At 40.7% G+C, this 18,276-nt stretch overlaps 1 protein-coding gene across 2 annotated transcripts; it reads right to left on the bottom strand.

Annotated features, from left to right (window-relative positions):
* Positions 1-1,012: 1,012 nt before the first annotated feature.
* On the bottom strand, positions 1,013-14,650 carry LOC124110418 (multiple epidermal growth factor-like domains protein 6). Of its 2 annotated transcripts, none has more exons than XM_046469777.2 (10): positions 14,498-14,650; positions 12,267-12,335; positions 11,882-12,001; positions 10,524-10,763; positions 6,100-6,279; positions 5,607-5,735; positions 5,080-5,214; positions 3,607-3,744; positions 2,202-2,325; positions 1,013-1,643 (listed from the first exon to the last, which is right to left on the bottom strand). In XM_046469777.2, exons 1-10 carry the CDS (start codon positions 14,577-14,579, stop codon positions 1,565-1,567), a joined length of 1,296 nt encoding a protein of 431 aa, XP_046325733.2. In that variant the 5' UTR covers positions 14,580-14,650; the 3' UTR covers positions 1,013-1,564. The 2 variants fall into 2 exon arrangements, with proteins under 2 accessions (XP_046325733.2, XP_046325743.2); XM_046469787.2 differs by having other exon boundaries at positions 2,202-2,319; positions 14,498-14,649.
* Positions 14,651-18,276: the final 3,626 nt, after the last annotated feature.

The following is an 18,276-nucleotide window of genomic DNA, read 5'->3' as shown; positions in this document are numbered from 1 at the left end:
TTAATTACACAGACGTCAACGTCAATTGTGGGCACAGCGACACTTACGAAGGACTCAGAGGAATTGGAATCGAGTCGTATTCAGTGATGAATCCCGATATTTAATCTTCGATTTGCTGATGGTAGGGCGAGGGTGTGGAGGCGCCGCCATGAACGTTACGCCCAGTGTTGTGTACAGGAAGTTGACAGATTTCGAGGTGTGGGGTGCTTTCTTCGGCAATGCACGTTCCAGGCTTCTTGTCATCCGTTGCAACCTCAACGCTGCTGCTTACCGCGACCAGGTGCTGGCACCAGAACTTCTGCCTTTTATGGCAGCACATGGACCCAGTTTGATCTTCCAACACGACAATGCCAGACCCCACACAGCAATTTTGACAAGGAATTTCCTTCAGAATGCGGGAGTCAACGTCATGGACTGGCCGTCAAGGTCTCCCGACCTCATTCCCATCGAACACGTCTGGGATGCTCTTGGCAGAAGTCTGCGCACTCTCCAGAACCAACCACAGAATTTGCAAGATCTTGGCACCATTTTGCAGCAACAATGGTGTCGTCTTCCCAATCATGTGTACTGAACTTGTGTGCCATCAGATTCTCGTGCTTGGGACTTATGATTTAAACTGTTGAAGTTATTACCGAATACCGTAGGTGCTTGGAATAAATTATGGTTACCCCCGTTAATTAAAATCCTTCGTTGGACATTAATGATTAAAAATTATTTAATTTACCTTCTCTGATACTTTTGTCCGTTGTATATAATATATGGGATAACTTTTATAAAATAAAAACTCACAAATGTCAAGGGACTGTTATTATTAAATATTGTGCGTTGTTCGAGGGCAAATGTATGTTATTTAAAAGGGTGAAGTATGTAATCTGGTTGACTAGGAAGCTTTGACAAACAAAATAATAATAGCAATCCTCTTTCGATTTAATGTCTGTGTACTTCATAATCATGTTTCTGATTTATGTTACACTTGTTTCCTAAACCAAAAAGTAAAAATAAGATAATCAAGTAAGTGTGAATAACTAATTTATTTGTATTTAATTGATGTTTTTGTAAGAATTCAAAGGCAGTTAAATTCTAACGCGCATATATTGAAACGCTTTCATCGCTCTATGCACTTGGCGTCAGGTTTGTAAAAGGTGATTTATCCGATAAGCTTGAATGACAAAACGATCGCTTATAAACTTCAAATCACTCCTCATGTTTTATGTATAGTGTGAGTATATAACGGAAAGCAGTCAATTGGGTGTGCACATGCACAGGAAGAATCAAGTAATATAAAGTCGTATAACACTGAGAATAGATCGGGAAGGTCATGAAACACTAGTATGCTTGCAGCATTAATCTTACAGACCAAAACATATAAACTAGATCGCATCAACATGCTATGTTTAGTACAGGACAGTCACCTTGTCACTAACCAGTCAGTTTTGAACAGCCGAAAGATCGATTTATGAAAGTTCAACACAAGGAGAGCTTACATCAGTGTTGTCAAGTATATCAAATGATGGAGTACATTTAAGTTGGATGACAATGAGTATTGTAGATATATCACGTTGTCCTACTCTTCCTTGATCCACAAAGGTGCACACGAGATGTTGTCACGTTCCATTTCTAAAGCTTTTTTGTCCATCTTCAAGCTGTAAAAATGAGTGTAGGTAAAATGACGATAAAACGACTGTATTACAAACAACATTTCACAAGTATTAATTCGATGTATGAATATCGCCATTCTTCCTTACTGTCGGGTCAGCCTTACTTTACACAGGAAGCACGGGTGGCATATTTCGTTAGCAATTTATGTTGCACTTGTTTTCTATACCACAAATCAAAAAATAAGAAAATCCTACAGGCTTCAATAACTAGTTTTTAGGGATTTTTATTGATATTTTTGTAAGAATTCAAAGACAAATTCTAACGCGCATATATTCATCCGCCTTAATCTCTCTATGCACTTCGATTGATGAATATCGTTACCCTTTCTGACTGTCGTTCATCCTTGCCTTGCTTTACACAGGAAGCACGTCCGGCCGTTTTACGTCCGATTACGTTTTATAGGTTTGTCAGTACCATACCGTGCTCGTGGATTTCACTTAGTGGTAAACGTCTAAGACCTGCATCGCTTCGGGCTTTCCTCCAACATCAAGCTTACAAATATATACTTCACATCCTTGTAAAACGTGTTCGAGTCTGCTCACCGTATGATGTACAGAGATCCCACCAGAACAATGATCAATATAACAACTCCTAAGGCTGATGCTGCTGCTGTCAGATGAGAGGCCAGCTGTCTTGCGTCATCACAACTTTGAACCGGTACTGAAACTCGAATTGAAACTTAATTGTTGAAAGTGAGGGACCAGCCATCCATTTGATACTTGAGGGTGGAGAGGGAGAGAGAGAGAGAGAGAGAGAGAGAGAGAGAGAGAGAGAGAGAGAGAGAGAGAGAGAGAGAGAGAGAGAGAGAGAGAGAGAGAGGCGTGAATTGTACCAACAAATATATTGATCGTGAAAAGACTGTTGACAAAAATGTCTGCCACAAAAATAACATTCTTGCAATGTGTAATTTAGAGGTAGATCTTTAAGCTCATCAAATGGAATTGTCGGTCACCTAGAACCGAAAAACCTAAAGATTGAAAAGTCGTACATACTCTTATATTGAAAGATTAAAACGTAACGCATAATTTATTTTGATTAACCGATTAACCTGACCCTCGGAATACATGTGACACCGGTACTGGTGAATGTTTGGACATCGGGGAAACTTGAGCGCCTTTGTCTTCGCCGCTGACCAGAAACAAGTGGGGACCTATTTGCTCAGAATATCCACGACTCTATTCAAATCAAAACAACTCTATCAGCGCAGCTTAAACACTATTCATACGTGTGTTTGTTCTTCAAATTAAACGATGACAAATTAATAACAAATGTGACTTTATACACACTAAAAGGCGTTGTTACTTCACATGTTGAATGTTCTGTTTGAATGTACTGTGTATACACTGTAAAGGAATAAGTATATACCAAGTTATACAAATACGTCAAATATTATGAAATATTTATAGAATAACCCCCGAGGTACGAGTGATTACAGTTAATATGTCACGAGTGAAATTAATGTTTTAAATTCCGAGCTGTTGATATGAAACTATAGTTTTTGTTTTAAAGATCTCGAATCAGTGAGATTGTAGCACGTAAAACATATGAATGAATACCGTGGATTTGTGAATTCAATGTAAATGGAATGAGAGAAAAACTAGTCCTGTTGTCCAATGAAAATTGATCTGCGATTAACTGACCAATCAGCTTCGAGAATCACTAATTGAACACTGTGCAAATATCTAAAATATATTACACTGCATATGTAAGTCCATATTGGTAAAAAAACAAATTGTTAAAATACCCTCGTAAATTGTACTATGTTCAGGAATCTCATAATTATAGAAATATGTAACCTGACATAAACGGTAGTCTGCATTGTTCATATTATACAGTTGTCTCTGCCATATGTCATGTTAATTTGGATCGATATGTACATGGGCCGATGGCCTACAAAACACTGAATAAAACACGAATATATATAAGCATTAAAATTCATGCTCTCACCTTGGCACAGTGGTGCCTTGTAATTATTGGCACATCCCCCAGGGCAAACTCCGTCAATTTTGTTACAGATCTGGGAATCTTTGCAGTGTCCGCATCGTGAAGTGCAGTTAGATCCATACAGCCCAGCCACACACTGATCTGAAGTATTGATATGTTTCATATAACAAGTCCTATGGCAATGGAATATAACATTTCACCAATGACGAATACCAAGTGGAGACAGGGGTAGCCTAGGGCCGCTCCTACAAAGTGACTTCAGCGCTACGACAGTAAACCGATGTTTATGGGAGTTACGGTGGTCGTAGCTCAAATATCGATGAGTGAAACGTGGCCCAGGATCTACAATGTGCTTCAGTTGAATCCGCTGACTCCAAGGACCTGCTGGTCGCAAGGTCGTATTCCAGATTCTTTTCCTTGGTCTATTTCTGGAGTACCGAGTTAGAAACACCTCCCACGTTTGAGCTTTGAACTTGACGAACCCTGGTGTGACTGATCCTGCTCGTAGGGCTATCACGCGAAATACACCCATCCACCCACTCACCGCTCGTCACGTACGAGTAGGTTAATAATATTCACCACATCTCTGGCGGATGAGTAGTCTGGAGGTGTATGCGTTTGCTTGTCACGTCGAAGGGCAACATATGTGAAGCCCATTTCTGGTGTCCGCCGTCGCGATACTGCTGAAATATTGCTATGAGCGGCACAAAGCTATACTCAAACACCCGTTCTGGTCATCACTGTCTACGCAATAATCCATTGTCTGCTTTGTATTGTATTGTATTGTAGACACTTGTTTTACTTAACAATAAAATATAGTTTGTTACTTGTGATATTAGGGGGACAAACACAATGTGTTCAGATTTGCAGGTGTTGTTGGGTATTCGATCCCCGGAAATTCCATTCGATACACAAACATTGTAACGACGTTAGTTCTAAGTATCTGCAATCTGAAAACATATGATACTTATCCAAAGATAACCAAAGGTTATCGCAAAGTTTACATTCTCTTTCTATGGGTTCGTAAAATCGGTCCGTGACAGATATGACGTCACTCTGGAATGTTATAACTTCAGCATACTTATTTGACTTCATGTCCTTCCATAACAATTGAAGTTGTTCCTGGTATAAAAAATATATGACGACTGCGTTTACATGTCGCCACCTAGAACTGAGAAAAAAACATATATACCCAAATGAAGGCGACATGCATGTACACTCACATTAGTTTTTACAATACAAAGGGCAGACACAAAAACACACTAGTTTATTCCGAACGTATACTGGCGATAATAATGTGGATCCTCCATAAATACCACAGGATGTGTACGACGAACATCTGCGATTTCATAAAACAATTCGTTATTGTATTCACACAGTGTACATCTGTGTGTTCCTGGTCAAAACAGTTTTGCACTAAATAAAGGATCTGTGTAATGGTGACCTCCACAAGTTACATTCTCGCAATGTCCTCACCAACACAAAATGGCTCCTGAAATCCAGGATTGCAACCGTCTTCACACATCCCACTGGCTTTGTTGCAGGGAAGGCTTGACGTGCACTGACCACACTCAAGCTGACATTGGTTGCCATAGCGACCGTCGTCGCATGCTATACAATGTAAAACAATGTGAAACAGTCATCAAGTTAATATCAAACTTACATCTGCACACTGCTATATAAACATATTGTAAGAATTGTATTAAAGAAAGTCTGCAGTGAACCACGCCTTAAAACGCTAATCAGATGAATTGTGAGCAGATCCTGGTCATGTGAATTTAACAAGTAGATAGTTCCTTGTCGTATGCGGTACATAACCAGGCATATGCATAGCTGACATTAACAGGGTTCATTGAAGACGTTTCTTATAATGATAACAATGATTTGTTGAAATGATTATGAAATGGCCGCCGCTGCAATATTGCTGACGGCAGCGTAAAACAACAAACACACATTGGGTTCCCGTCATTGAACACATACAGTAAAACTAACCCAACACTTACGTGTTTGGCAGGTTGTGCCGAGGAATCCGGAATCACATCCACTCTGGCAGCGACCTGTGATCTTGTCACACACGTCTAGACAGTGACACTGTTTGTCACAATCCTCCCCAAACCAGCCGTCACTGCAAACTGAACATGGCCAACTCTACACACTGACGTCGTGAGTGATCCCTTCGCAGCAAACATTACTGTTACGTTAGTTAGGAGGCTCATTCGAATGCATCAAACATGTATGTATTCTGGGTTGCTTCTTTACATTAAAGAAATATACTATTATGTAAACCCAACAATGTACTGAAGTACTGCATAAAAATACAAGGTTATTATTATTCCAACATGAAGATCTCAAGCAATGCCATATTTCACTGACGTGTCAGTCAATCCCTTTCAACGTTGATATACACGGCCACAGAGCTTCTTTCAAAACTACTGTCTATAAGGATGTCATGGGATTGGTATTCAGTTTCATGTATAAGGCTTTCCTGACACATACCAAATATCTCCACTTCACATAGAGTGAGATATTCCCGTGGTGTACGTATGGTGACCGTGTTTCCAGCCAGCGGCTGTCGACAGGTGACATTAGCTTCTGGGGGAGGTTCTTTAGTTGCTGGCCAGCTGTAGCACATCTGGTTGTCGACCAGTATCTTCATCCCGTTATTGCGTCCTTTCCCTACAATAAGTCCATATCATCAGACATTTGTGTACTCCCACTTATTATGGATTACACAGTGCTCTTGTGGATGTTCTCGTGAGTCAAACCTGTGGTACCTTTCACTTTAAGTATATACACACACTAGTAATACATACATATTGCCATTTGATAGTTACTATTGGGTGACACATTGAAGCATTTGCTTTAGACGACCCGTTGTATACATCTGAAATTGTTTCAACAATTACTCTATAGATGCATGCATATAAATGGGATCCAAGAACTCCAGTGTTGTGGCACGTCAAGATTTCGTAGTACGTGTTTTTCTGTATTCACCCTGTAGAATAGGATAACAGTTTAATTCCGTGTTAGGGTCATACGAATATTGAAACAATTCTCCTATTAACTGCCGACTGTTATGGTCGTTCTTTGACCTTACACAGTACCCTATCCGGCATTTGAAGATGTCTGGGCAGAACGTTATTGACATTCCATAAAAAGTAAAATGTATATTAAACGTGTGGATAAGGACAAGGCATTCACTGGTTTGATTCCACTTCAACGCGAAATCGTCACATGATTAAGAATTCAATGAATGAGGAGACTTAAGCCAGTCAGTGGCTCTTGTAAGAGAATCTGCGCGTGCTATGACTTTTATTCTTCACTTTTACCGACATAACTGTTATTGCTTAATCACAATTGGTATTGTGTACTACAAACACTCTACTTCGTAGTGAAACGTAGTGTGTACGTACTAACGAAAATTAGTAACTGTGTTTAATAATATAAAGTTCAATAAATATAAATTTATTCTGAAATTAAATCATGCATCTTTAAATACAGACCTCGACATAACCTCGACCTCAAGGTCGTGATCACAATTTGCACGTGCATGTGTATACGCGGCGCACAATTTTGACGATTGCGTGTTTGTTTGGAGCACAACGTGTATTTAAATGTAAACATCACACAAATGATGGTTTGGCATTCAGCTGCTCATAAAAATACTTTTCCGAAACAGTAAATAACACTTATGCAGTGCCACAGCGTGCTGAAAACCATGCCGTCGGTATGCTGTTTACACGAATGCTGCCAGACATATAATGTTCATCGAAACACATTATCATCTCTTTGCGGACGTTACCTACAGCAGGGCGACACCCATGACATGCCACGGGCCCGTCGTCCATGTGTGACATCACGTCTACAAGACAACCATATGAGTTGGTGCATCCACGGAATCGAAACCAAACTGTCATATTAATCCCTCGGACAATTCCTGAGTTGAGACCAATTAATGGCAGCACCGTACGCAACTGGTTAATGGAGCACAGCATCCAGCCCCGATGTCCGACGATACGCCCGACTTTGCAGCCACGCCACCGTCAGGCACGTCTAGCTTGCTGTACTCAGCGTCTGATGTTCACAAGACAAGACTGGAACAGTAAACTGTTCACTGATGAGTCTGATGGTCGCGCAAGGGTCCACCTGCGTCCAGGAGAATGTTTTACTAACGCTTATGGTGTCAGTTTGGGGATGGAAGTGTAATGGTGTGGGGTGGCATCACAACTCATGGGAGAACACAAGTCATCATTGTTGATTTCAATCTGAATTGAGCACGCTACAGTGACGAAATCGTTCGAAGTCATACTGTACCCTATGTGCATGTTCAGGAGCGTAACATAATGTTACAGCAGGATGACGCCCTTTCACATGATGCACGTGTTGTAACAGACTTTGTGAGGGAGAATAACTGTCCTTGCCGACTGTTTCTCCAGACCCCTACCCCTTAGTACATGTCTGGTATGAGATGGAACGACACATACAACAGGACCAGAACCAACCAGTAACGCTAGCTAAGTTGAACCAATCTTTGGTTGACATTTAAAACAACATCTCCCATGATGTTTGCAATCATCTGATGTCTTCAGTGCGCCGCCGCTGCGTCGCCTGTATCAAGACAAATGGCGGTCACCCACGATATTGACATTGTTTATTGAGTTGTTACACCATCCCTCTTTTCTAGGTAGTCTCCTGGGTTTTGTCAACGAATTTGCCATGCATAAAAAACATTGATATTACACCAAATATTATGTTATGTTTAATAACACAATATGACCCTTTTTATATGAAGCACAGTTACTTTTTCCGTTAGTATATATATATATATATATATATATATATATATATATATATATATATATATTAATATTATTAATTAAATAAGTGGAGTAAGACTGAACACAGTTTTAATTGGCTAGCGCTTTCAACTCGTACCACGTATGAGTCTTATATAGTTACGTGACGTCATAACATTTAGGAGAACTATGACGTCACAATACCAAGGTGACAATGGACAAATTCCTTACGCATTTAAATTTAACTTAGGCGCGTATTTATGAATGAAATGTAGGTTCATGATCAAAATTTAGCTTTCACAGCGGGAAACTAAAAAGTTGCCGCTTCCACGTGTATCTAAATGTTCACTGAGTGGAATCGTGCGGTTGTGTGGCTGCTTTATTTGTGAACGGTGAAGATTCATTCTTCTTTTTAATTTAAGTTCTGTCTTTCCGATATACGTTTCATTGCATCCGCTACAAACAATCAAGTAAATAACATTTCTTGTATCACAAGTATATACTGAACCAAATTAAAAACTTCACAATCCTAACATTTTAACATTTTGACCAGTTATCATTGTGGGCCCTTATTGTGTATTTAAACAGTAATGGCAACGTATTGTCTTCAGATAACACCCGTTTTTGTGCAGGTGACGTCACATGCAGAGGATCGTCAGATTCTCTTACGTCACCTCCGTAACCGATTTTTGACGGCTACATCAACCAGAAATGAACTGTTTAGGGGTAGACTGAGTGCGCAAACTGTTCGAAACCGTCTGAGAACTGCTCACCTTCAAGCACGACGGCCATAGTGCGGGCCGATTCTGACTCAATTACACAGACGTCAACGTCAATTGTGGGCACAGCGACACTTACGATGGACTTGGAATCAAGTCGCCTTCAGTGATGAATCCCGATTTAATCTTCGATTTGCTGATGGTAGGGCGAGGGTGTGGAGGCGTTACGCTCAGTGTTGTGTACAGGAAGTTGACAGATTTCGAGGCGGAAGTGTCATGGTGTGGAGTGCTTTCTGTAGCAATGCACGTTCCAAGCTTCTTTGTCATCCGTGGCAACCTCAACGCTGCTGCTTACCACTACAAGGTACTGGCACCAGAACTTCTGCCTTTTATGGCAGCACATGGACCCAGTTTGATCTCCCAACACGACAATGCCAGACCCAACACAGCAATTTTGACAAGGAATTTCCTTCAGAATGCGGTTGTCAACGTCATGGACTGGCCGTCAAGGGCACCCGACCTCAATCCCATCGAACACGTCTGGGATGCTCTTGGCAGAAGTCTGCGCGATCTCCAGAACCAACCACAGCATTTGCAAGATCTTGGCACCATTTTGCAGCAACAATGGCGTCGTCTTCCCAATCATGTGTTCACAAGCATCACAAGGTCCACGCGGAGGCGTTATTTGGCAGTTGTCAACGCACATGCTGGACATACACGCTACTGAACTTGTGTGCCATCAGATTCTCGTGCTTGGGACTTATGATTTAAACTGTTTATGTTATTACCGAATACCGTAGGTGCTTGGAACAAATTATGGTTACCACCGTTAATTAAAATCCTTCTTTGGACATTAATGATTAAAAATTACCTTCTCTGATACATTTGTCCGTTGTATATCATATATGGGATTACTTTTAAAAATGTGAAGTTTTTAATTTGACTCAGTATATTTTGTTTTACAGTAAATTTAGTGCCCTTTGTAATTTGGACCGAACAGCCTTCACTTATATTGCTGCAAGTAAGGCAGCGTTTGTCACCGCACTTAGAAACCTGTGGAGTGATGACAACAGAATCAAATCTTTCTAAGATTTTTGGGTTGTCTGGCTGTTGATAATTTTGTATTTACTCAATATCTTCCCCTTTTTAATACTTTGATTCAAAATAGGCACACCACCGGTGAGGTAGCCTTGTAATTCAGGGTTCGAATCCCCGCATGGTTACAATGTGTGAAACCCATTCCGGTGTTCCTCGCACTGTGATATTGCCGGAATAGTGCTAAAAGCGGCGAAAACCTATATTCACTCACTCACTTATATGAAGCACGGTTACGCTTGTGGCAAGTACACGAAGTATATGTCATCAAAACTACATTAAAAATGCAACCCCCTTTAGGTGTACTCACAAATCTCACGGAGATATAATCGCATGTGCAGGAGTGTCCGGTTAGTCCTGGCACCCAGAAATACTTTCCAGTACGGTCGGAAGTCTCCCCTGTCGGTGTGAGAACATGGACTGTCGATGAAAAGGGTTGAAGCTTTTCCATCAACTGCATAGGACGCTGTGAGATTCAGTGGCTGAGCAGTTTCCTCTTGTTCATACCACACAGAGCTCTGACTGGCAGGCTTCCTCAGCGCCACATTTTCTGAAGAATTTACAAGACTTGTTAGTTTAGGATTTGACTATCCTTAAACATAGTGACTCCATTGCATTTCTGGGGATTCAGGGGTGAATAGGTACCAGGATATAATAATAATGACGCAATAGACACCTGAGTTTGGACCATCCAATCCAGTGACCTGGCGGCATAAGCGACAATCCACATGTACACAAACTGACCACGATAATTCACAGACCTGATCTGACCTCCCCATACATTTCCGTACTCGCTTTCGACATGCATAGCTTACTTGTGAGCAATCTGACATCACCGCTTTCGACAAGCATTATATAGCTTACTTGTGAGCAGTCTGACACAGGAATCTAATTCTGTGTTTCTGGGAAGGTTCCCACCCCCTCTCCCTATGTAAGATCGAATTCCTTCTTCAATAGCATGGAGTTGTACTTCAGCTTTAAGCCCCAACCCCTCTCCCTATGTAAGATCGAATTCCTTCTTCAATAGCATGGAGTTGTACTTCAGCTTAAAGCCCCAACCCCTCTCCCTATGTAAGATCGAATTCGTACTTCAATAGCATGGAGTTGTACTTCAGCTTAAAGCCCCAACCCCTCTCCCTATGTAAGATCGAATTCCTTCTTCAATAGCATGGAGTTGTACTTCAGCTTAAAGCCCCAACCCCTCTCCCTATGTAAGATCGAATTCCTTCTTCAATAGCATGGAGTTGTACTTCAGCTTTGTGCCCCACCCCCTCTCCCTATGTAAGATCGAATTCGTACTTCAATAGCATGGAGTTGTACTTCAGCTTAAAGGTGGCGCGGGTGGCGGCCCCGCAATTTGCCATGCAGAGTCGCGTCCCGTGTGCACGCCAGGAACCTATGATTGTAGGTTTGTCACCACCAGACCCGCGCTCGTGCGTTTTACCGGAGTGATAAACGTCTAATTCCTGCATCACTTCGGGCTTTCCTCACACATTAAGCTGACACGCCGTGATATAAGTGGAATAGTTTTTAAATCGGCTTTAAACGGCAACTCACTCACTTCAGCTTAAGACACTGCGATAGTTGTGATGTGAGTGAAATAACTAAAAGTTTTAAACGTCGCGTATATATATGTATACACAACACTATAGGATGATTGATAGTTACGTTTCTGACAGTATTGACCAAACCATCCCTCCTGACATCTGTCCTCACCCCCGGGCAGGCTACAGGGGGAGGAGGGAAACACGGAACAGGCATTGGAGGTATTGCAATGGCATTCTCCAGCTGCAAGAAAAAAATGTGAGATCTGTATAACAGATGATAGACTTTAACACGGATGATAGATATATACCAAAGATGAATGGGTGTGTGCCCGTGAATGTCGGTGTGCGCATGCGTAGGTGTGCGCGTTTTCTTGCGTGGATGGGTGGGTGGGTGCCTGTCCGTTCAACTTATAGTTCCTCATCACCATTGAATATTTCAAGATTTTAATCATTTTAACCATTACAGTGGATGAATCGTATATTAACATAACCGAATTAAATCTCACCAACTGCTGAGACACAGGATTTGGAGTACCACAGCAAAAGCACACACAAGCCCACAATGGTCGAAGGATCTGATTAGAAATCAGAAAAGGCATATTCAAGAAGTTATTTACTTTATTACATATGAGTCCAATAAATCCGTACTCAATACACGTTCTAAAAATTGATAAAGTTGCGTAACATTCGTGTTGTACTGTCCTCTCACATCAAACTGACGGACCTATGCAGCCAGGGGAATCCTAGTAACATATAAAACCCCTGTAACAGGCACTTTTCTCACTTGATGGTTTAAGAGTCCTTTCATCTCACCAGAATTACATTTGTAAATGTGCCTTGACTTTTTGTTTTGCTCTCATGAACAAATCTCCCAGTGTTCGTGGGCACTGGGACAAGGATTCACATGTGTCTTCACAATTTCAGTACCATGATACTGAGCATCCATTATTGGAAGTGGGTTCAAAACCTTCATATATATGAATAACAATTCTACCGCACCTGTGTGAGTCTACGTTCTTATCTCAACAAAATAATATTTATTCATGATTTATCCACCACATCTGGACATCAAGGCAACAACTGCATCTAGCTTACGAGTGTCACACCTCGATCTGTATCAAGAACTTGATTACGTAATTCATTTTCCGATTTATTTAATTTGTCACCTAGATGTTGTTTTTCTTCTTCTATTTGTAAGAAAGCGAACATTAGTCTTTTTTCTGCGTTTAATATATGACCTTTAATCTCTCACAACCTTACCCTTGACAACAAATATGTTACTTAAATGAAATAATGCTTAAATATGCGTGAAAACCTGTAAATTCGCAATGATAAAATTCCTTACCTGTGTCAGAATTTCATCGAAGCTGGTCTGGTTTACATCTTACAACTTACATGTGTAACTCACAGTACACCCTCACCAAAATTGGAAACAAGGGAGTTTACATGTAGCCGTATTTATAGTTGATCTTTATCCGGAATAAAGTCGAACTTTAGGGAAAACCGGATTCTGCACTTTGTTACTATTCCTGTCGGAAGTAGATCGTTAAGCACCCAAGACTCTCCACTCCACTGCGTATTGTATGTGGGGAATCAGGCTCTTGTCGATAGTGTCTATGCTATGTTTGTATGCTTTGTCAGTGACAGTCATATTTAATTTATTTCTTAAGTTACGGTGAGTACAAATGCATTAACATCAATATACAATACTTTTGATCATACATGTATGAATAAAACCATCTCAAATAATCCCAAAGTAATGAGAAACGTGTTCATATTAGTAAGTTTCGCGAACACTTGGTATCAGTGCTATACTATTTGATACTGATTCATGAACACATGCGCATGATATAGTCGGAATCGTACAACGGACTCTGCACTATAGCAGAGATTGTTTATGATTATTTCCATTGTTGGTTTTATCTTTGTTGATACATTTGGATGTTGACAGTGATAACCAGGAAGACGTTTGCTTCATAACGATGAACTTTAAAGGCGAAAGCTATATCTGTTTCATTGTGGTATCTGAGTTTCCAGATATGACTACCCTTTCATCTAAATAATCCTGTTTTCAGTGATCATCATTAGTCGTACAGATATGATGCCAGCAACCAGTCATTTCCATGTGTAGCCAGACATAGACAATAACCGAACACACCGGCTTAGTCACATCTTAGTAAGACATAGACAAGCCTTCTACTTCTGCCTGAAGACACAGCACATTCACAGTATACATCGCACATGGCAATGATACTTCAGCTGTAAACAATCTACATATGCCGCTTGTTTATTTTCTTTTATCCTTGGTAAAGGTTCCAGTTCATGCACCACATGTCAATTTAGTGTAACTGCAATTTTTGTCAGCCACACTTTTGTTTATTGTGGGCCAAAACATATTAGTACTACATCCCCATTATCACACCAACTAGTCATGGTGGTGCATTATGCAAGCATAATTAACTATACTATATTTTTTTAAACTGTATACTCAACTAACGATCGCCATTTAAAAACAGGAGTTGCAGACCATAACATAACACATAACACTATATTTTAGAAACAAAATAGCTGCAAAAATAACTTTAATTAAAAATGTATAAAGCTTTAGGACATGGGGGGCATTTAGAAGTAAGATATGTACCTGATGACAATATACATGTATTACCAATACAATGTCGGTGCAATTGTAATAAAGCCGTCAGTTAGAATGTCAAAACTTTCAATACAATGTACATACCATTAAGACTCATCCCAAAGAGGCGTTCCTGCAGAACAAACCCAGAGAGCAAATTGTTAAAAACGTCCAGTGTCTGGGTCATGAATACTTGAGTGCATGGTGCGGGCTGGTCGTGGCTAGTGACCTTACAGATTGAAGTGTAGACTAACACTTCAAGTAGATATTTAGTCCCATCATGATCATATACTTGCCTCCTGAAACCTGAAACGTGCATCTGTGACCCCGTGGCATCGCATCCACGTGAGGCCTCCTGCTGCACATCTCGTTCCGACTGGCAGGACAATGTACAATGCAATGGGGATTAACAATTAGGGTTAGCATCTTATAAATAACGGCAATTAAGTGTTTCAAGGCATATACATATCATGGCTACAGGGTAATTAGTCTTTGGAATTAAATATTCATTCAGACAATGGTTGTCCCAAATCGGTCGCTATGACAACCGGAACCGGTACCTGACACTACTTGGACAAATACCGGGTATCTTATTTACAAACTTGTCGCTCTGTAAGTTTTAACAAAGGAGAACTAGATTTGGGCAAATGGGCAAGTTTGTTTTTTCTGACAAAAACTGGAATGTATTATTTATATTCTTCTATAGCAAACATATGACTACCAAAAAGTAACCAGAGAAGATCAGAATCTTAGTGTCATACACGACAATAATAAAAGGATGATCAGCATAGTCGATTTACATTTACCAGGCTGACACATTGCACACTTCGGGCATCGGCTTTCATGGGTGCACTTGTTTGTCTAGTCCAGACTCGATTATTTACAGGTCGCCTTGATATTTCTGGAAAAGTTTTGACTGTGGCGCTAAACAACAGTTTGCTCATGTATATCATGAAACATGAAAAAAACCATCACATATTCTATTCACCCGAATGACTCATAACACATAAACTTTATATCACAATGTTTGAAAATACTTCTGCATGTTATAAATATATACATCGCGACTTTCAACAAAATATTAGGCAAAACAAGTTACATCTTGAAAACATTATTAAGTTCCATATAACCTTTAGTTATCATGAATTACATATTCGATCAATCAATCAATACTTTAGTGTAAAGGTCAAAGGACGATACACACACACACACACACACACACACACGGACACACACACACACACACACACACACACGGAAAAAGTAAATGTGCGTCATATTAAGTGGTGTTAATGTTATGTCATTGAAAATAACAACATAATATTTGGTCATACATGTCTGATGAAAGTCTTATCATAAAACATTTCTTGACAAACCCATACCCATGGTAACAGGAGACAGGGCCCAAAAATAAGGGTGGTGTAAAAAAAACTCATTTAACAATGTCAGTATCGGGCGTGACCACCATTTCCAATTATACAGGCAAAGCAGCGGCGGCGTATTGAAGACAGCAGCCTTGGGGATGTTGTTCAAAATGTCATCCAAGGATTGGCAAAACTGAACTGGCGTTACCGGCTGGTTCTGGTCCTGTCGTAGGCGCATCACATCCTAGACATGGGGGAGAGGTCTCGAGAAACAGCAATTTTATGCTGTCTCAAAAGGTCTGTTACAACACGTGCAACAATATTTTTTCATCATACTTCTTGGATTTAGACGATTTACAAAACACGCCTACAAGGGTTTGGTTGAGGTTGAAAACACTCCGTAGGCCCGAGGGTTTTACCCTTATCTCAACCAAACCCTTGTAGGCGTGTTTTGTCAGTTTCAAAACACAGATTGTCAAGATCTGAATACACAGAGAGTGTTAATAAACTACCGAGGTCTAAACTGCCACGATGCCAGTCTAAATAGTTTTAGCAGACATCCGAACACACCGCCTGTTGCGTAACTAGGTGTCTAGCCTGGTCTTTGAAGGTGTGCATCTACACACCAACGCACCAACACTGCCTTACTAATTGGTGCGGTTGAGTGTGTTTCTCAACAAACCTTAATCTGATACCACAGAGACCAGCGACACGAATACGTTTACGTACTGTTTGAGTAGAAACGTTAACTGGCGTTCCTCGGGTCCTTTCTCAGTGTGGTGGCAGTCACGAAGTGAAGTGACGTCTTTCTGTAATCTGACCTCCCGCTGTGTGGTGGAACGGTGTCGACCACCAGCATGTCGGTGGGAAGCTGATCCAAACGTCTGGTATCGATCCATGCTCTGCTGATCATACTTTGGCTGACACTAAAGACGTTTGAAACGTGACGTTGTGTTGACTAAGTTTCAAGCCTGCCTATGCATCTGCCTGATTCCTCGTTCGTCTTTGACGTTGAGGGGGCATAAGTGCATTCCGTTGTTGCAATCCTTAGTAGCAAATGTTGTTGTGCTCTCTGATAATGATGTGAAACGATACTGTCAAGATACATCCATACACAAGTGTTCAAGCACCTCGTCCACCCCGTGCCCATTACTGCGTGCCTCTGCCCATTCATCGTGAAATCGAGATCCTATAGGGGTTAGCAAACTCATTCTTTATTTGTGTGATTTTTTTAATACATCATATCTTGATCATAAGCAAACTTTGAGTAGCATATAGCTAGCAGCAAGAACAAATCCCTGCGTTTATGCACACCACGGACGTATATACACGTCTTTGTGCAAACCTACTCTGAAAAGTACTCTTGTTCACTGCATAAATGGTTGTGACATTATCAGGAAACACAATCATTTCACAAGAGAGATATGATATATATGCATAGCCAATGCCACAGCTGCAAGTTCGTTAACTTTTGATATGCCCTTGTACATGATTCGGTGGGTGTAAACCCTAGTTCCAATATGAATAATGCCTGTCGCTTTCTCTATGAGTCTGTGTGTTCAAATAAGCACCTGTAGAAGATCTCTTCACCGTGTCATATTGCACCTAAACTATTTGTGTAACGTGACACCCTGATGTCCCAGCTTGGTAGAATTAATTATTAATTTTTCTCCTTACACACGGAACGACTTGGTAGGTCCAGAGAAACAAGCTGCTTATGAGATGCTTTTTCCTATCGATAAAGGCTGCAACTAATAGTCTAAAATCAATTAGTTTGCCTAATGGCAGTGATAGTGTAAGACTGCAGGTGTCTATTTCCACCCCTAGGAAAGTTTGTTGTTGTGCTTGACCTTCTACCTTATGCTAGCTGATGCGGAAACCTAACTTCCACAAAAGTACAATGTGATGCTGTCATCCTTGCCGACATTGATGCTCTGTGCAAACATTGTCTATGTATCCAATGACGATCACACGAAATCTGAGTTGCTTGACTGCAGACTGCTGCACTCAATGTTTGAAATATCCTAGGGCTCGTGCTTGCTCCGAAAGTCAATTTCTTGTCCACCGAAAAACTGTATTGTATCCCCTGAAATACCATGGCATACCAGTAATGGTTAAATGGACGGATTCACCCCACTGATCTAGCTCGACCCTCTGTGCTGATCAGGAGTTCCACTTCAAGTTTCCCACACTCGTCTTTCATCACGAGTCACCATCCGACTTCTCGGGCCTGCGTAATCTGGCATAGAATTGAAGTAGCGAATCAATGTGTGTCGTCTGCCCACCATGCTTGAGTAGGAGAGAGTAGGGGGCCCCTGGGTAAGGCAGACTACGCTCAGGTACATGCGTGAGACTCCATAGCCTCCAGTTCAAATAAAATTGATGAACGAAAACCTCAATTATATTCTTTTAAATTATCTCTTTTACGTAATCATTCGATACAAAATCACTCGATCGTTTGAGCTATAACTTACACGCAGAACAAATGCATTTTTTACAAATTAAAATATTTGCCCTTTT

This window comes from Haliotis rufescens, unplaced genomic scaffold, assembly GCF_023055435.1.
Source record: "Haliotis rufescens isolate VD_foot unplaced genomic scaffold, xgHalRufe1.0.p SCAF_5, whole genome shotgun sequence".
Lineage (NCBI taxonomy): Eukaryota > Metazoa > Mollusca > Gastropoda > Lepetellida > Haliotidae > Haliotis > Haliotis rufescens.
Note: the sequence above shows the minus strand (reverse complement) of the source record. Positions and strands in the feature narration are given on the sequence as shown.

What these genes read in the sequence shown, in the direction of transcription:
- LOC124110418 (XM_046469777.2), bottom strand. Translation starts at nt 14,579, where the DNA reads ATGACCCAGACACTGGACGTTTTTAACAATTTGCTCTCTGGGTTTGTT. An exon ending in ATCCTGTGTCTCAGCAGTTG is followed by an intron (nt 12,002 to 12,266) that starts GTGAGATTTAAT and finishes TTTTTCTTGCAG; the next exon opens with CTGGAGAATGCCATTGCAAT. An exon ending in GGATCTCTGTACATCATACG is followed by an intron (nt 1,644 to 2,201) that starts GTGAGCAGACTC and finishes TCATTTTTACAG; the next exon opens with CTTGAAGATGGACAAAAAAG.